The sequence below is a fragment of the Myotis myotis genome, unplaced genomic scaffold (assembly GCF_014108235.1).
Source record: "Myotis myotis isolate mMyoMyo1 unplaced genomic scaffold, mMyoMyo1.p scaffold_m19_p_5, whole genome shotgun sequence".
Taxonomy (NCBI): Eukaryota; Metazoa; Chordata; class Mammalia; order Chiroptera; family Vespertilionidae; genus Myotis; species Myotis myotis.
The window spans coordinates 88,780,067-88,800,370 of NW_023416357.1; the positions used below are offsets into that span (position 1 = coordinate 88,780,067).

The 20,304-nt window shown below is 45.8% G+C and overlaps 1 protein-coding gene across 9 annotated transcripts in view; it reads left to right on the top strand.

The window, feature by feature from the left end:
• The window catches only part of TMC7 (transmembrane channel like 7), a 53,865-nt gene that overhangs the window by 5,005 nt on the left and 28,556 nt on the right, over positions 1-20,304 (top strand). For 5 of the 9 annotated variants that reach the window (XR_004967616.1, XR_004967617.1, XR_004967618.1 and 2 more), the window contains exons 2-5: positions 11,891-12,134; positions 13,272-13,420; positions 15,211-15,378; positions 18,487-18,569. Coding sequence is in view for 5 of the 9 variants with exons in the window: in XM_036309839.1 (XP_036165732.1) it covers positions 11,891-12,134; positions 13,272-13,420; positions 15,211-15,378; positions 18,487-18,569 (644 nt within the window). In the remaining 4 variants the exon portion in view is untranslated. Of the gene's footprint in view, positions 1-11,890; positions 12,135-13,271; positions 13,421-15,121; positions 15,379-16,533; positions 17,904-18,486; positions 18,570-20,304 lie in introns of those variants that run through there. The other 4 variants (XM_036309841.1, XM_036309842.1, XM_036309843.1 and 1 more) reach the window with 4 other exon arrangements.

Below are 20,304 nucleotides of genomic sequence, written 5' to 3' on the forward strand. Positions count from 1 at the left end.
CACCCATGGATGCACATTTGGATTGTTTCCACCTTTTGGCTGTTGGGGAAAATGCCACTGTGAACATTTATGCACAAGTTTCTGCTTTAACACCTGTTTCCAGTTATTTGGGGCATATTCCCTGGAGTAGAATTGCTAGATGATATGGTAATTCTGTGTTTAACTTTTTAAAAATGTATTTTTAAATTGATTTTTAGAAAGATAGGAAGGGAAAGGGGTAGAGAGGTAGAAACATCGATGAGAAAGAAACATCATCTACCCTGAGTGGCCAGATTATTATGACCACCCCATCAGTACAATGAAGTGAATTAGTTATGCAAATAATAATGAAACCTTGAGAGTATTTGCTTAGGAAGTTTTCAATATTCAGTATTTTTGGAAGTGTCAATGAAGTACTGATGGGGTGGTCATAATAATCTGGCCACTCAGTGTATTGGCTGCCTCCTGAATGCCCCCTACTGGAGATCAAGCCCAAAACCCAGGCGTGTGCCCTGACTGGGAATTGAACCAGTGACCTCTTGGTTTATGGGTTGACACTCACCACTGAACCACAAAGGCCTGGCTCTGTATTTAACTTTTTTTGAGGAAGGGCCAAGCTCAGAGACTCCTGACACTTCTGTGGGGAGTGACTGTGACCATTATCTCATTGTTTAGTGGGCGAACCCAAGTGACTCATCCAAGATGATCATATCACCACGATGTGGGGGCCGGACAGAATTAAAACCTGTGTGATGGCTCCAGGGCCACTGACCACCCCTCTCTCCTCCTCAAGGGCACCGCTCTTAGGAGGGAACCTGGCGGGCCCTGCTGGGACAGTTTGGATTGACCCCACTTGCCAGATGTCTGGGCCTCTGAAGCAGGGACCCGCTAGAGCAGCGGTTCTCAACCTGTGTGTCGTGACCCCTTTGGGGGTCGAACGACCCTTTCACAGGGGTCGCCTAAGACCATCGGAAAACACATATATAATTACATATTGTTTTTGTGATTAATCACTATGCTTTAATTACGTTCAATTTGTAACAATGAAATTGGGGGTCACCACCACATGAGGAACTGTATTAAAGGGTCGCAGCATTAGGAAGGTTGAGAACCACTGCCCTAGAGGGTGAAGGGATAAAACTAAACAGGCCCATTAGACTCTTCCTGTGTGGGGAGGTGGAGCTTTTTTGTTTTTTAAAGATAAATGAAGAGAACCTCTGGTGGTCGTTTTTATGGAACCATCTGGCTTAGGTGTGAACCCTGACTTGGCCAGTTATCAGCTGTGTGACCTTGAGCAAGTCCTGTTGCCTCTCTGAGCCTCAGTTTTCTTATCTGTAAAGCAAAGATAATTATCCCCCTCTGCTAGGGTCGCCAAGAGGATAGATGGAGATAAGCATGTCAAGAATCTAGCACCACACCGGTTCTGTGCACTTGAATGGTCGCTGTTGGCATTATTATTATTCGGGCCTTCTTAGCTCTAACGTTATAAGATTTATGACTGCACGTGCTGTGTGCCTGTACTTTCTGGAGGTACGCTATTAGATATTTATAGAGTTAAACAACTATTCTTTGGGCTGTTTGATTGCAACAGAGTGTATTAAAATTGAAGTAACCATTCAACCTGCAGTGTTTATCTCCCCCCTCCCTCCCTTATCTGCTAAGCCCATTCATCCGGGTCACTCATCACCCTTACAGGGGTCCCAGAGGTTGGGATCTTCTGCAGGTCTGGAACAGCTGGAGATTGCACGGACCATTTTCAGGCTGCAATGGTTCGCTGGGGAGCCAGCCATCTGGCTTATTCCCCCCCCCGCCTCTGTCTGCAAGAGGCTGAATTCTGCCCAGCAACTCAGGCCCAGATTAGGCCCAGAGTCCCCCAGTGGCTTTTGGTGTGTGTTTGTTTCTTTTAGGAAGTGAAGAATTTAGAGGGATAAAAGGGGGAAATGACTTTTCAGTGTTGTAACCTTTGTTGTAGTCTGGTTGCTTTTTAAAGGAGCATTGTTTGGGTGCGGGACCCACCCAGAGCTCCTGTGGGGCCTTCCCCTCCACCCACCAGGAGGAGGAGGAAGGGAACTGACCTTGAGCCTTAAGCGTGCTCCAGGCGTGGGGCCTAGTGGTGAAAGAGGCAGGCCAGGGACATGCTTTCACGAAGCAGGGAGAACACTGAACAGGTAAAGACAAAAATCGGGTAGTTACAGTTCACCACAACTGCTGAGAAGGAACTAACAGGTGATGGCATAGGGAGGAGGGGGGACCTGCCTAGGTGGGTGGTCCGGAAGGCCTCTCTGAGGAGGGGACTTCGGAGCCCAGGCTAAGGATGTCAAGGAGTCGGTGTAGGTGACTCTCTGAAGTGCAGGTGAAAGAGTATTCAGAGGGGGGCACAGGAAGAGCAAAAGGTTGGAGTGGGAATGACCTTGGCGTGTTGGAGGAGGCTCCCAGCTGGCGCTTAGAGGAGGAGATGGCATGAGGTCAGGCAAGCAGGAACCGGCTCCTGAGGCTCCGCTAAGCCCGGGTCATCTGTGTGATTTTGGTTTCAAATACGTAACTTGCTTGAATTCCTTACAGCAACTCCATGAAGTAGGTGTTATTTGTCCATTTTATCCCTGTGGAAACTGAGGCTCTGAAAAGTTACGTGACAAGCCCCTGAAACAGAAGGACATTATGGTGTGAACCGAGAGCCAGCGTGTCCATGTATTCACTTGACAAATGTTTATTTGAGCACCTGTCGTGTGCCAGGCTCCATGCTGATCACCAGGGGTGTCAGAGTGAGGAAGGCTTGCTGGCATCTTTGCCCTGAGGGTTCAGACCTTAGCTCAACCTGTGCAAAGTTCTTGTCTTCTCTGAACTTTCCATATTGCAGAATCAGTGATACATGAAGTCATTTTGAGGGTCACAGGAGGTAAGCGTGCAGAGTTTGGCATAATTGTGGCACATGGTAAATACTAGTTGTCATGAATGTCACCCCCAGGAAAATCTCTTTTGGAGAGAACCTGGCCAAGGAGGATAAACCAGCCACATAGGGAGTAGCTTGGTCCATAGCAAGAAGATCCCCCATTGCAGATACAATTCTCCATGTTCATTAAGTTCATCAGTAAATATGTCAACCGATGGTCATTGGCACCAACTCAACACCAACAGGAATCCTCTGTTTGGGGTGCGGTGAAGAAGGAAACTTTATTCAGTGGAAAAGAGCTCAACTGTGACACAGCACAGCTGTGAAAATAGCGTGGTTGTGAGGCAGTCCTGGGACCAGGTGGGCCTGAGGCCAGGCCCCTATCTGCTCTGCTCCTTGCGGGCCTGCTTTGCTCTGTGCTGGTCTGCTCCACTGTGCTTTGGTCTGTTCTGGCCTGTGCTGGTCTCCTCAGCTCTGCTCCAGTGAGGCATCTTCAGTGCTTTAGCTCAGCCAGGGAGACCCACTCTTTTGTCTTCAGTGGAAAGGGAAAATATGCTCTCAGAGCCAGAGCGGGAGCTGGCTTATAGGGACAGAAGTCCCCACCTCTGGTCCCTGATTCGTCTGTTCTCTTGCAAATGAGGACTCCAAATCCTCGATGTTTGATTGGCCCAAAAGGCACTGTCCTGATTGGTCAGAATAGAGGCTCTCTGGTTGGCTGGAGCCACACATCTCCAATTGGATGGGGAAAGCCTCAATCCTTTTGGTTGAACTAAGATTCCATGAACTCCTTGATAAGGGCTGGCTCAGATGGCAGAAACACAGTGCAGGCAGGCAGTTCAGTGCAGAGGCAGGTAGTTCAGAGCAGGCTTCTCCTTGAGGTGCAGTTTGCGTGAGAGACCCCTGTGTAGAAATGGCTGCTGGGCTCTGTTTTGTTGTTGTTGTTGTTTTGTTGTATTATTATTTTTTTTAGTTTGAGCCCAGTTAGCCACCAGGAGTCATCTTTAGTAGATATCTTCTTTCTCAAGGCTCATAATAAATCAAGTCAGTTCACCAGTCAATAACTACCCATGTATAGCACGGTGTTCCAGGCACTGCTCTCAGCCAGAGGTCTGCAAAGCACAACCCGCAGGCCAAATCCATGCCACCACTTATATTTACAAATAAAATTTTATTAGAACACAGTTGTGCCCATTTATTTATGGCTTATGTAGCTTTCCTACTCCAACGTCCGAGTTGAGTAGTTGTGACAAAGACCATGTGGTAAGGAGTATTTACTATCTGGCCCTTCACAAAAAAGGATGTTTTCTAAGCACTTTATACAGCATAGCTGTTTAACCTTCAGGATGGCTGTGCAAGGTGGAAACTACCATCCCTATTTAACACGTGGGAACCAGGGCTCAGGGTGGTTAAGAAACTTGCCAGGAAACCCGGGTGGCAGCGGACTCCGGGGGCTATGCTCTGAACCACCAGGTGATGTTACCTCCTCAAACAGATTGAATCAAAGTCACTGCTCCACTGACAGCCCACGGGATGCTCCACTGGCTTGAAAACCAGGAGACCTGGGTCCTGGGCCCAGCATGGCTCTGATTACCCAGTTAGTCACTGCTCCCGTAGGCTGCTTGCTCATGGTTTATGAGGCCTTGGACCTGGCCTGTCCCCAGGCCCCACCCTGTTGCCAGGCGCCAGGTGCCATGATTCATGCAGGTCCGCCCAGCCCTGCAGTTCTGAAGTCTGGCAGGTAGAGGAGGCTCCCAGTGCTCCTGGCTTCTCCCCTCTCAGGCTAGGCTCTGGGCTCCAGTGAATGAGGCCCCTCTACATTGTTCAATACATGTGTGGCTATGAGGAAGTAAATTTAATGAAGTCTGATCAAATTAGAAATTCACATAGCAGTTTCCTCAGTCTCACCAGCCACGTTTTTATTGCTCAGTAGCCACACATGGCTAATACTCACCATATTAGTGCAGATATAGAACATTTCTACCATTGCAGAGGGACAGTACAGCCTGACACATGATGCCCTGGCATGGTGCATAGCCATGCCAAACTGATCAGCCCAAGGACAGAAATAGCCGCAGGGCTGGCTGAGAGATCCTGTTAAGTCTGAGTTAGATCATGTCATTCCTCTGCCATAGTCTCACCTTGGCCCATAGGCCCTGGTGGCCTTGACTCCTACCTTAATACCTTTCTCTGTGCTAACTCTTCTCCAGTCCTGTTCCTCAAACTGGCTGGGCATGGTCCTGCCCCAGGGCCTTTGCACCTGCGCTTCCACCTAGTTATGCGGTTCTTTCTCTCCCTTTAAGCTTTGCTCAAACCCACCCTTGCCTTATTTTTCTCCACATATTACCTGAAATATTTTGTTCTCGTTTGTTTACTGTCTGCCTCCTCTAGCTAGAATATAAGTCCCACAAAGGCCGGGGAATTTGTGAGTCATATTCAGGGCTGTGTTCCAGTCCTAGGACAGTGCATGGCACATAGCAGTTGCACAGCAAATGCTTTCGAGTATGTGAGTGAATGAACAGGTGGATGAGTGGGTGGCCTTTCCAGGGGTAGAGCAGTGATGAGTCTCTGGCCTCGGAGGTTTTTGAGCACTTGGTGGAGATGTCAGCAGCTTTAACTAGATTCCCTGGTCTGTGAGCCCCTGGTTAAGACCCGTTGGTGGCTGTGAGCACAAATTAATCAGGGAGCCCACCTCTGGTTAGCATTCAAAATAAAACCAATGTCAAACCATAGAATATAAGTATAAAGAAGTCCATAAAGTCCTGAAATTGATGTCCACATTCCTTTGGTAGTAATACCAAATCTGGGTGAGCTTGTGCCATTTGATTATCTCTGAGCAGTAACAGCAAAGCATGTTCCTAATTGGGTTGGTTTGTGGAAAGCACCTAAAATAGGAAAAATGTAATATATGGTCAACATCTCAATATTTTTTGCCAGCTTTTCCCCCCAACTTTAATTTTTTTTAAATTATGAAAAATATCATCCATATAGAAAAGAATAATGTTAAAAGCTTAAGTTCCTTAAATATTTTTCTCACGTTTTGGTGCCTCTACTTTGGTCTGTCTGTGGATGATCCAATGTTGCCTGTATCCCCAGTACCAATTCATTCATTCATGATTTATTCATTTAGTGGTGAAGGAGAGAGATGGGGTCCCTGGCCTCTTAGAGATTACAGAATAATGGGGGAGGGAGAAGACCAGACACAACACAAGGAAACAATTCGGGCGGGGGATGGAGTAATGGTAGGGATGTGTGCGATGGGCTGGCGCTTAGGGAGGCAGGAAGCCAGTCTGCAAACCTTCATCCTCTCAGAGTCGCAGCGCCCAGCTCAGAGTCCCTGCCCAGAGGGGCTCCATGCCACCAAACTAATTCCCACGGCAGCTGGCGAGAGGCCAGGACTGGGTGACCCAGAAGGTCCCATCTTATCCGGAGTTTCCATGATTCTGCGAGTGGGAAGAAAATCCCTGAAGTGAACCCAGCACCAAATATGGTTGGGCTCAGTTCTTGGCAAGCATCTGAGGGAGGCTGGTGGCGATGTTAGTACCATTCAGCTCACAGTCGGCCTATGCCCACATCCTGGGAGTGTTCATGCCCGTTGGGGGGATTTGGCGTCTTGTGGAAAGAGCTGTGAAGAAGAGTTGGGACCTAAAGATGCTCTCCAGATGTGCCTGCATATGTCCATTCGTTCATTTATTCATTCTTCCGATGCGATGGAGGCCCTTCTTTGAGCAAGACTGTGCTCTAAGCCTCAGAGAGACTAACTTGGTCCTTAACCTGGAAGAATACAAGACACCACAAAAAGTACTTATGCCCGCCCCTGTCCGCAACCCTCCTACAATTACCCACTCACCCGCCCACCTCACTGATCATCTAATTCAGCGGTTCTCAACCTGTGGGTCGCGACCCCTTTGGCGGTCGAATGACCCTTTCACAGGGGTCGCCTAAGACCATCCTGCATATCAGATATTTACATTACGATTCATAACAGTAGCAACATTACAGTTATGAAGTAGCAACGAAAATAATTTTATGGTTGGGTCACACCATGAGGAACTGTATTTAAAGGGCCAGAAGGTTGAGAACCACTGATCTAATTGCTGAAATCTGGCTTTGTTGGCAAACAGTCTATATATTCCTAGATGGAGGCACCTCAACATCTGAAATATGTCCCTCCCTCCACCCCTGTGCAAATGGTCAACAAACAGCCCACACACTGACCCCAGGACTTAAGTGGCCACACGGATGACACTTTCAGCCGGACCAACTCAGGAGAACATCGGGCAGTAACTGTAATGAGACATTCTTCTTATTTCCGGGGACGAGAAAACCGAGGCTCCGAGAGGTGACGTGCCTGTCTCTGCAAGAAGCAGTGGAGCCAGGAGTCTGCTGGGCATCAGAGCCTTGGGCGGGCTGCCAGCTCTCCGGGCCCCCAGCCTCCCTGCTGCAAAGCCAGGGCCCTGCGCTGCCCGCCTCTGCAGGTTGGCGTGAGAAAGCAGGTGCTGTCAGGCTTTGAAAAGTGTGGTCCAATGTGAGAGCGAGAGGAGGCGGAACATAGTTATAAAAATAACGATGCCTGTGTTCAAAGGTATGGTTGTGATTTTTTTAATGTTATTTGAAGATCGAGAACTTCCCAGGAATGTCTGAAAAGGAAAAAATCATTCCTCTTCAATGATGGCCATTTTGAAAATAATCGTTTTCCACCAGGAACGGTCATGATGAAATGTAAATAAGATGTATCTTTCCTGTGGAACGTTTGCAAGAACAATCAAGTCATTAATCGGTGTGGCTTTGTAGTGATTAAGAAAAACTTTCAAATCCATGGCCCATTGAATCATTTCATGGTGAAGACCCCAGCTTTGGCATCTGACAAACCTGTGATTGGGGCCTAGTTCCAATATTAACAGCTGTGTGAATGGGAAAGGCCACGTGACCTCTCTGAGCCTCAGTTTCTTCATCTGCAAAATGGGATCATTCTACTCAAAGGGTAGTTCAGAGTATTAAGTGTGGAGACACGTATTAAGTACCGCGAATAGCCTATTACAGTAAGTGCTCAGTGTATCCTAGGCTGTAACTCTGTCCTCACGATCACGTCGATGAGGTCCATGGGGTCACACCCCCAGTTCCGGAGATGAGAAACATGATTCAGAGACGCTCATTTTCTTGGCTGGGTTGGCCTGGCTACTGGCTGACAAGCCAGCTCCGGCTCCAGCTCCAGTGCTCAGACCCTGACCCCACAGCTGCTGAATAGTCAGCCGGTCCGTGCTGCTCCATATTCAAAGGCCTTTGTTTGTGGTTCATAACAGCTCTTTGTTGCTGTCCAGAGGGAGGAGTAGCCTCCAGCCTGGACTTGGACCCTCTCGCCTCTACGACCCACCTGCCACGCTCCTGATTGGCTTTAGGAGGCCACCCTTACTAACTGGAAGTGTGACAGATCCCAGGGTGTGCTGGGCAGGGAAGTGGGAGGTTGAGGGAGACTGGCAGGCTTGCACTTGGTGACTGGCCGGGCTCCAGACACGTGGCTGTGTGTCATCTGCAGTGGGACAGCTGCTCCCTTGTGTCTCACAGGCCCATCAGAGAGGCGAAGATTACAGCTCTGGCCCGTCAGACTCCCACTCAGAGCGAGACCTTGGCTGTACCCCTTCCACCACCCTCGCCCTCCCTCGGTCCCTTGTCCTGTTATCTACATGGACATTTATGGAGTCTACTGCATGCTGGGCACTGGACTGGGCGCTTCTATCTATAAGATCACCTTTAACCTTTAATGCTTATAAGTGGGCCCCGGTAGTGGGCCCTCTCTTTAGCTTTGCAGCCTCCAAAGCGATCCTTTTATTATTATTATTATTATTATTATTATTATTGTTGTTGTTGACTTTAGAGAGGAAGGGAGAGGGAGAGAGAGATAGAAACATTAATGATGAGAGAGAAGCATTGACTGGCTGCCTCCTGCACGCCTACTGAGGATGGAGCCCACAACCCGGGCATGTGCCCTTGATCAGAATTGAACCCGGGATCCTTCAGTCCGCAGGCCAATGCTCTAGCCACTGAGCAAAACTGGCTGGGGCCCAAAGTGATCCTTTAAAATTAGTCAGATTATGACATGCTTCTACCCAGAGCCCTCAGTGGCTTCCCGTCTGTCGCATCCAAGGATCGCAGCGTGACTTGGTTTGGCCCCACCACCTCTCTGACCCCCGCTTTTCCCATCTCCCTGTCCCAGTTACCTGTTGTTGCTAATAAACTGCTCCAAACATGATGACTAAAGCCATTTCATTGTTCCTGCCGATGTTATGCACCAGGAAATCAGCAGAGTATGACTGCTCTGCTGCGTGTCAAGTCTGCTGGGGCCGAGTCCAGGTGGCCTCTTCATACCCATGGCGGTGCCTGGCGAGGAGGACGCGGGGGACTGGGGACCGGTTGTCATAGCCTGCGGGGGTCCTCAGCCTGGCACCTGGGTTTCCTCCTCTGAGTCTGGAGCCTCCTCCTTCCCATGTGGTTGTCCCAGCAGCTTAGCCTGACGCTTGCACAGCAGCGCCAGGCTCACCCGAGTGCAGAAGTGGAAGCTTCAGACTCCTTTAAGGCTTGGGTCTGCAACTGGTAGAGGATCACTTCTATTGCATCCTTTGGTTAAGTCACAGATCCAGCCCAGATTCAAGAGGTGGGGGCAGTGAAGGGCTGGTGTGGCTCCTCGGGGCCACCAATGAAACTTTAGTTCTGTTCATGTACTTTTTCATTTACTTACTTTTCTCCAGCCAAACAGGCCTCTCTGCTCTTCTTCAAACATACCATGCACATCCCTGCCCCAGGGCCTTTGCACTTGCTGTTCTCCTCTTCTGGGATGCTCTTCTCCAAATACCCACCTAGTTCACACCCTCCCTCCATTCAGCCTCAGCTGAAATGCCACCTTAATAGAAAGACCATACCTGACCCCATCTTATAAAAACAGTGCACCTCTGCCCCTAACCCACTCTGGTTTTCCCCCATGTATCACCTCCTGGCTTAATATGTATTGCCTATTTATTGTCTGATTTCCCCTGCCCCCACCTCAGAATATAAGTGTCACATGAATGGGGCTTTGTTCTCTGTGGTAGCTCTAGCTCCAGATTTGACACATGGTAGATATATTTGTTGACTGAGTGTGTATTAAAGTTGAATGAATGTGTATTAAAGTTTGAAGCTCAGAGAGGTTAAGTAACTTTCCCAAAGACACACAGCTATAATTGACAGAGCCAGGATTCAAACCCAAGCAATTTAGCATCTAACATTGAGCCATACTAGTAGAAGCTTTGCTGCCTGTAGGGTTAATTACTTAGTTAATTATGGCTGCCTCCTATTTTTCTCTCCCTGTGTCTTGCCTTCTCCACTCACAGTGGTCTTCCCACAATTAAAATCGGATCAGGCGTAAAACCCATCTTGAAGGTGGTGTCTCTCACCTTTAACAGGAAAATTTCCCTTCTTAGACCACTGCACAAGGCACAGCAAAGCTTGACCTCCAGCCATGGCCTGATGTAGTTGAGCAAACATAGATTTTTGAGCCAGGCAGACCTGGTTCTGTTTCCAGCACCCCTACTCACAGGCTCTCTAAACACAGGCGATCTAGGAATACCATCCCTCATCCATCTACCCAATAGGTATTTATGAACTCCTCCTCTGAGCCAAGGGTGGTGCTAGGTCCTGGGTCCACTGGGGGAGACAGACATACTCACACAGTCACCCAAATAAATAGGTCCCCAGTGTGGGAAGATGTGTAACAGGGCACCTGTGATAGTGCAGTGAAGTGGACAGTGTCCTGAGGAACTGACACTTGAGTAGGAGCTAAGAGGTTAAAGAGGTGGGCAGGTTCTTTCTAGGCAGAGGGAACAGCATATGCAAAGACTCTGAGGAGGAGGAAACACATTTTGGTATTAGAATGACCTTTAAAAATGTGTGGTTGGAGGGCAAAGAGCCTGAGGAGCTGGAGAGGCAGGCAGGAGTCCGATCATGCAGGACTTTGCATGGGCAAGGGGCTGGGGAACCCGTCAATGACTTTCTTTTCTCACCTGTAACATGGGGATAATAATAAACCCATCCCCAGTACTTGGAGTGTCTGTGGTCTGCTGGGCATCGGCTGGCTGTAGGCCGGTCTGGGTTGTCTCAGCAGGGTGATCATCCGTGATCCACATCGTCTCATCCTCTAGCACAGCGGTTCTCAACCTGTAGGTCGCGACCCCTTTGGCGGTCGAACGACCCTTTCACAGGGGTCGCCTAAGACCATCCTGCATCTCAGATATTTACATTACGATTCATAACAGTAGCAACATGACAGTTATGAAGTAGTAACAAAAATAATTTTATGGTTGGGTCACAACATGAGGAACTGTATTTAAAGGGCCAGAAGGTTGAGAACCACTGCAGTCTAGCAGGTTAGCTCAGCTGGTTCACTTGGCAGTAGCTGGGGTCCAGAGAGCAGCAGAAGTTTGCAAGCTTAGAACTGGCACCGCATCGTCTCCACTGCATACTCTTGGTCCAAGCAGTTCATAGGGCCAGTCCCGATCCCATGAGTGTGTGTGAAGCTAACACAGTGCCTAGTTCATAGGAATTGTTCTGTAAACATTATTGTTATTACTCTGCAAGGCACTTTATCCTTTTCATGTTTTATTCCATACATCATTCTACCCTACACTGTGTGAGTATAATTGAAGCAAATGTTACTAGCCCCATTTGACCAATGAACAACAGAGATTTAGATAACTGCCCAAGGTCACCCATTTAGTTAGTGGTCACAGCCAAACTCTAGCATTCAGATGTCATGTAACCTAAAGCATATTTACAAACACATCTGTGGAAAGGGAACCTGTTTGCAGATGATTTCATTGTCCTGAGCACCATCCTGGTAAATAAACGAATTAAGATACAAACGCTTTGGTCGGTGGCCCAGGCTAGTGGCTGTCTGCAAGGTTTCGTTACGGTCTCTGAGGTCCAAGTCTCCTACACAACTTTTGTTTGTTGGCTCACTGGAAGTGAATGATGCTTTTCTTCTTTCCTACCCAGAGAGCCTCTCTTTGGACTCCAGTTTCTTTTCTTCTCCACCTGTGAATTTCCTCCAAGAATTGCCAAGCTACCGGTCCATTGCACGCAGGAGGACCAACATCCCCTCCCGAGACAAGCAAAGTGGCACTTTGCTGAAGCCGACAGACTCTTACAGCTCCCAACTGGAGGAAGGAATCGCTGAAAACCTCAATAGCCAATCCATTCGAAAGTATGCACTGAACATCTCTGAGAAGCGGAGACTAAGGTTCGTTCGGTAGCCGGCTGGAAGGCATCTGATGTAGGTTTTGGGGCAGATGTGCGTTTTGTGCATGGCATGCATTTATTTCCTCAAGAGCTCACATAATCAAAACTATTACTTAGGGTAAGCGAAGCTGCTGTGACAAAGATACCCAAACATGTCAAAGGTCAGCCTTTTAGAAATGTATTTCTTGCTCACATAAAAGTCCTGGGTCAGGTCAATGGAGGACTTTGCAGTCATTTAGGGACCAGGTTCTTTCCATCTTGTGGCTCTGCAGCCCTCCCAAAGCGGAACTATTATCTGCATCTAGCCAATGTAAAGGGAGAGAGTATGGAGTATGTGTGCACCAGTTAGCTGTGCTGTGTAGTAAGTCACCCCACAACTTTGTAGCTTAAAATAACAGTTTCTCAAGTCTACAAGTTGGCGCTGGGCAATTCTTCTAGTTCCATTTGGGCTCACTATGTACCTGTGGCCAGCTGTGGTCAGAGAGGCGGCTCTGCTCATCGAGGCTCAGGCTCCGCTGGCTGTAGGCTGGTCTGGAATGGTCTCATCCTGCAGCAGGTTTGTATGGCAGCAGCTGGTATCCAAGAGAAGAGCAGAACCCTGCAAGTCTTCTGGGAGCCGGTGCTTAGAGCTGGCACAGCATCACTTCTGCTGCACTCTGTGGTCTGCACAGATCACAAGGCCAGCCCAGAATATAATGTGTTTGAGATTCATCCATGTTGTAGCATGCATCAGTACTTCCTTCTTTTTTATGGCTAAATGATATTCCATTGTGTAGATATATAGCTCATTTTGTTTATATATTCATCTGTTGATAGACATTTGGTTTGTTTCCGCCTTTTGACTATTGTGAATAGTGCTGCTATGAACATTCGGGTACAAGTTTTGGTTTGAGACCCTGCTTTCCGTCCTTTTGGGATATCTACCTAGGAGTAGAATTACTGGGTCAAATGTTAATTCTAGGTTTAACTTTTCAAGGAATGGCCACTCTGCTCTCCCTAGTGGCCACACCATTTTACATTCCCACCAGCAATGTCTGAGGGCTCCAGGGTTTCCACATCCTCTCTGCTGGGGTTTTTATATGATGCTAAGGCTTGTCAGTGGTGTCATAGTCATTGTCACGCTTGTTTTTTAACGCAGGGACATTCAGGAGACCCAAATGAAGTATTTATCTGAGTGGGACCAGTGGAAACGGTATAGCAGCAAGTCTTGGAAGAGGTTCCTAGAGAAAGCTCGTGAGATGACGACCCACCTGGAGCTGTGGCGGGACGACATTCGCAGCATAGGAGGTACCACACCCCACTCTCTGCACCGGCTCCTCCACAATAGTGCCTGGGGGGGAATTCAGCTTCGTTTTCATGGACTTTTAGCTGAAATCTGGCATTTCCTTCCATGATGAATGTGAGCAACACCACCGTTAGGATTAGCAGAACCTGTGTCTTTGTCATCAGGAAAATCACAGATAGTTTCCTATTCCTTCCAGTTGTAGTTATCTTGAGAAACCATTTATGCTCATCCCTACTGTGAAATTATAGCAGTTTTCAGATCTACCACTAGATCTTATTATTTAATGTGCCAATGGAGATGCCCATGTGTTATTCCATCACAAATTTGGTTTTGTTTGTATTTTGTGCATTTAAAACATTATTCTGAGATGAAGTTCATTAGGCTTCTCCATACAGCCACAGATATCCATGACCCTGAGGATACTTATAATCCCTTCTTTCCCATAATAGTAACAGTGGGGTGCAGGATTGCATTAGGCAGCTCGGGCTGTCATGACAAAGTAACATAGATTAGGGAGCTTGGACTACAGACATTCATTTTTTTTTATAGTTCTGAGACTGCAAGTTCAAGATCAGGTCACCTCCTCATATGACCTCTTTTTGTGCACACTCCAGGAGAGAGGGTTAAGGAGCGGGAGAAAGAGAAGACTCGAACTGGCGCCTCTTCTTATATGGGCACTAATCCCATCATGAGGGCCTCACCCTCATGACCTCATCGAGTAAAGTTGCTACATACATGATCTCTATATAAAACCAATTGTATTTCTATATACCAGCAACAAACACTTGGAAAATGAATATTTAAAAATGATCCAATTTACAGTAGCATAAAAAAATCATTGAATACCTAGGAATATAGATATATGTAAAGAAAGATGTGAATTATTCTGCACATAAAAATGTACAACATTAAAATTAAAGAACCTAAATATCTCATGTTCATGGATCAGAGATTCAATATTATAAACAAGTCACTTGTCTTCAAATTGACCCATGCATATTCCATGTAATCCTAATCAGAATCTCAGCAGATTTTGTGTATATGTGTGTATATGTATTCATGTGAAAATTAACACACTGATTCTAAAATTTATATAGGAATACAAAGGATCAAGCAGACCTGAGGAAGAATAAAGCTGAGACTTACAGCACTATGTCAAGTATCATTATACTTATCTAAAATAATTAACCTGGTATTGGTGCAAGGATAGAGAAATAGACCAATAGAATACAATAGAGAATTCAGAAATGGCTTCATACATTACGGACAATTACTGAAGCACTACTGCAATTCATTGGGGGAAAGTTTAGTCTTTCAATAAATGGTGCAGAAATGAACTAGATTTTTATGTGAGAAAAGATAACTATTGAGTCCTCCCGTACAGCCCTGACTGGTTTGGCTCAGTGGATAGAGCGTCAGCCTGCGGACTGAAAGGTCCCAGGTTCGATTCTGGTCAAGGGCATGTACCTTGGTTGCGGGCACATCCCCAGTAGGGGGTGTGCAGGAGGCAGCTGATCGATGTTTCTCTCTCATTGATACTTCTCTCTATCCCTCTCCCTTCCTCTCTGTAAGAAATCAATAAAATATATTAAAAAAAAAAAAAGATTGTACATTTACAAGTCAAAGTTTAAACCATTAGAAGTAGAACCTTAACTCCAACAGTAGAAAAAATAAAATGTTTCTTTCTCCATCCCCTCCCCCAGGATTCCTCCATCTTCAGCCCAGCGTGGCTGATCAAATCTACAGTGGGCAGTGGGTCAGTACTCCTGCTCAATGATTTCTTTTTTTCCAGGGAAATTTGGCACTGGGATTCAGTCCTATTTCTCCTTCTTGCGATTTCTGGTGTTGCTGAATTTGGTGATATTTCTGATCATCTTTATGTTGGTTTTGCTCCCAATATTGCTCACCGAATACAAGATCACCAACAGCAGCTTCGTGCTCATCCCAGCCAAAGACACGGGTGAGTCCACGGCCTGGTTTTCCCTAGAGTGTTGTCTGGTTACAATGCCTGCTTCTTTAGAAATCTTTATATTCTTAATCTCGGTTACCGTAGTCAAGTGGGCCAGGTTATGCCACAGAAACAAATGACCCTGTGACTCTCCGCACCTGATATCCACAAAGGTTTCTTTCTTGCTCACAGTACATGTCCACCACTGTTTGGTGGTGGCTTTTTTCCGTGTTGTCTTCATGCTGGAGCCATGACAGATGTGCTGACTCCTAAAGCACATAAAGTCTGCCTGACGATGACACATGTCATTTCTGCCACATCTCATTAGCCAAAGCAAGTCGCTCAGCCACTCCTGAGTTCATCAAGGCACGTGGGAGGAGAACCGCAGGGTCGGAAAGTGGAATATTTAGCAAACAATTAAGGCTTTCGTCTCTGACAATGGCGATGCTCGGGGCTACCATTTATTAAACGCCAATCATGTGCCACTGGCAAGTGCTGGACCTGTGTGGGGTGTTTTTTTGAATTCTTAACGTAGGTCAGATCTCTGGGCACTTTGTTTATTGAAATGGGGCGAGTTTCAGTCATTCTGCAGACATCTGATTAGGTTCTGTGACCAGGTTTTGTGCTGGGGCTGGAATTGGAGCCTCATGCTTCTCAGATCATAGAACTCCTTTCCCTAGAAGAACCCTCCTCTAGAATCACTTCTGTGGCCCTCAACTTTCCTCCTCCTCATGTTTGTTTCTGTCTCAATTCCATTACACTTCAAAATAAAAGGAGGATAATGTGGAAACCCAGACTTAGTTCAGGGCTGTGGCACCCATATTGAGTGCCTGCTGTATGCCGACACTATACTCTCATTTTCACAGAAGTCCATTTTACAGATAAATATGACTGCTGCTTTGTGAGAACCCTGGGCTCCATTTCAAGGCCTTGCTCTGCTAGCTGATTAGACTTCTGAGCCTCAGTTTCCTTATCCATACAAATGCTGGTGATAATTTAAATAATGAGGTGATTACTTTCATTATTCAAATAACACCTCACTATTTAATACTTTGCTCATTAAAAATAATAAATACTTATTTAAATTAGAAATAATTGAAAGCAATAATATAAATTCTATATTACTTAAAAGAAAATAAAAATGCTTAAATAATTAAGCAATACTCGTAATTTAAAAGTGAGTATTAAATAAGATAGTACAATGCTCAGCACCTTCCTTCCCTTCTTCATTCCCTTCAACAAGTGTTTACTGAGCACCTACTGTGTGCTGGGCCCTGAGCCTGGCACTGAGGCTACAACAGGGAACATCACACCTGCATCCACAGGGTTCATACATTCCAGCAGAAGGTGGGCTTTAAGGAGTACCACACGAAGTATAGAAGGTGTGAATTGGGCCATGGGAGAGGAAAGGGATAAAGTCCTGAGAAGTTGGACACCAGGACACTGGAGGCTGAGGGGCCCCAGAGCCCTCTGTGAAGGCAGGGACGTTTAAGCCGAGTCCAGGAGGGTGAGGAGAGGGCAGCTGTGGAGGAGCTCAGGGAAGCACCTTCATGCAGAGGAGCAGCATCTGCGAAGGTCCAGTAACTTGGCGTATTAGAGAAATGAGACGCCTGGCATGGCTTTTCCCATAAAAGGCCAGGTAGTCAATATTCTGGGCTTTGCAGGTCATACAGTCTCAGTTGCCACTATTCAACACTGCCACTGTGGCACCAATGTGGCCACAGACAGATCCATGAATGGGCGTGGCTGTGGTCCCATAACTCCGTATTAACAAAAAGAAGGCAGCTGGCCAGGTGTGGCCCATGGGCCATCGTTTGCTGACCTCTAGGCTGGAGGACAGTGAGTGAGGAGCAGAATGGCAGGCATCTCATTCCATCTTCCTGACTCCCCTCCAAATAGAATGACTGTCTCCTTCGTCTGCATATAATACCGTATTCATGCAACCACTTGAGTACCTTCTGTAAACGTAACTGCTGCTTGTCTTTCTTTCTCCTTAATGGGGAGCTTTTCAAGGGCAGGAACTGCTGCTTACTCATCATTTTATCTCCAACATCCAAGTGATTAAGAAATGTTTGTTGAATGAATAAATGAACATATGCATGTTAGAATTATAAGATGACAGCGCTGAATTTGACTTTGAAGAGACTGCTTCAACTCTCTTATTTTAACACAGGGGAAACTAAGACCCAGAAAAGGGGTGATAAATTGGTTTATTTCCCCCAATTTGTCACTCCCCTGTAATTGTGACTTTGCAGGACCTCTCACTGTGGACAGAGAATACTTTGTGTTCCATTGATATTATACTTGGCCATGTGGCTTGTTTTGTCTATTGGAATGATAGCTTGAAATGGCTTTGTGTGGCTTGCCTTATGAGACAGACCATGAGGAGAGCCATTTACTCTTCATCCTGGGCCCCAGAATGGAGTCATGGGGAGCAGTCCTGAGCCCAAGTGGAAGCCTAGAGTCCATCCTGGCTTAGCCTAAATCAGCTGAATTAACCCCAACTGCAGATCCATGAATGAGAAAATAAATGGTTGGTATGTGAAGTCACTGAAACTTTGAGATTATTTGTTACACAATAATAGCTGACTGATACAGAGGAATGAATTAATTCAAGGATAAGGTAGTGTCATTAAAATTATTATTCAAATATTTCTTGGTTAATTAAACATATGTAAATATATATATTTTTCAAATAAAACTGCATGTTTATTCCCATATACACAGAGATCTGTTAGAATTGGATGTGGTTAAAATGGAATAACTATTTTATCATTCACAAATTCTAAAACATGTATAAATATGAACCCCAAAACACAAAATACCAATACAAGCAGAAAACATTATTATAAGTGGACCTACATGCAAAATGTACAGAAAAAAACATACATCCCAAAATGTTTAGAAAAATGAAAGGGGATATGCTGTTGTACCTGGTGCATTGGGGTTTGGTTTGCAAATAGAAAGTCACACACACATCCCTACACAAATATACCAATATATAATGACATCTAAATGTGTATATATATCCGCATGTGCATATCTCTACAAAGGGTGATAGACAAGTTATAGAGACTGTAAAGCTATTTCCACTGACCTTGTTTTGTTTTGTTTTTACAGATATTCAATGCACAGTATATCCAATAAGTAGTTCTGGACTCATCTATTTTTACAGTTATATCATAGACTTGCTCTCCGGCACTGTAAGTATTTAACATAATTCTGTATTTCAGCCCTTAAGATCCTGAAAATAGGTTAATTTAAACATCAGTTTCCTGAATGTCGTCAGTGTTGGCACAAGTACCAATAAAAGGAACAGGATTTGCAGTGATCTCATCTACAAGGATGATGTTCACCCACCCCCTCCTAGAATATGCAGGAACTATGCTTTGTCACTGTCAGCCATTGTCCTTTTCCTAGCCTCTGCCACCTTCAGATTGAACGGCAACAAAATGCTGAGTTCCTCCACAGAATAGTCAGTGAAAATAAACCCGGGCAGAATTACTTAATTTCTCTGACATTGAAAACCTATAAGATTTGGGTGTTCTAGATCACCTGGATGAAAGCTGTGGCTCTTCTCTGCAGACATTACGCACACAGACGTGCGTGTTGCACAAGTGCACACACATGCCCAGACGTGTGTGCCTACATACACATTTCCTGAAATCCCTTAAAAGTCTACTAATCCCAGGTTAACACACCCTTCTCTAAAGCGGAATTAATCTCATCCTTCTTATAGTAGTTTCAAAAGGGCTTTTTAACATTCCTCTAAAATATGGTATTTTGTGAGCTTTCATTTTTTGTGTGTGGGTGTGAGCTATGTAAAGTGGCCATCTGCCCTCTAGATCAGGGTTTCTCAACTCAGCACTGTTGACATCTCAGGCCCGATAATTCTTTGCCTCTGGGGCCTGTCCTGTGCACTCTAGGGTGTTAGCAGCATCCCTGGTCCCCACCCACTGGATGCCAGTAGCAGTTCCACAAGTTGTGACAACCAAAAATGTCTCCAGACACTGCTAAATATTTCCTGGGGGACAAATTGCCCCTCATTAAGAACCACTTTGTTCGATATTTATGAAAATACATTTCTGGAAGGTATTGGTATTAAAATACTGCATTGAACTTCCACTTTTTGGAATAGATAAATAGAAAGTATTGAATTTGTCCATTGTGTTTAATTCTGAAAAAGTGCTTTTTACGTCTCTGATGTATTTCTCAAAATAGCTGAGAGGAATTATCAGGTGGGTGTTGAAATGTCCGCTGTGCAAGGAGAAAAGAAGTTCAGTGATTCACCCAAGTTCACCCAGCTAGTGAAAGCAAAGTAGGATCAAATCCCAGAACTGCTGTTAACCCCATTTCTTTAGATTACATCCCAAAAGAGAAATCTGTAGATTTCCACACATCATAATCTTCTTCCTTATAGGAAATTGGTTTTTAAATCCTTGCTTGAAGATATGATTTTATTGGTTTTGAGAGGAGAGAGAGAGAGAGAGAGAATGTGAGTAAGAACTATCAATTGCTTGTCTCCTGTATGCACCCTGACCTGGATTTAAACCTGCAACCCCTTTTTTGGTGTACGGATGTCGCTCCAACCAACTGAGCCACTTGGCCAGGGCCTTTTAGGAAATATTCTATAGGAAACTTAGATGCACCTGATTACCAGTGTTCAATAAAGTATGCATAGCAAAGAACAGGCATGTCCAAAAGCATATTCTACAGTGATAAGAATGTTCTGGAACTGTGCTGTAAACTCTGATAGCCAGTAACTCTTGAGCACTTGAGATGTGGCTAGTGTGACCAAGAGACTGAATTTTAATTTTATTAAAAATTTAAGTTTAGCCGAAACCGGTTTGGCTCAGTGGATAGAGCGTCGGCCTGCGGACTGAAAGGTCCCAGGTTCGATTCCGGTCAAGGGCATGTACCTGGGTTGCGGGCACATCC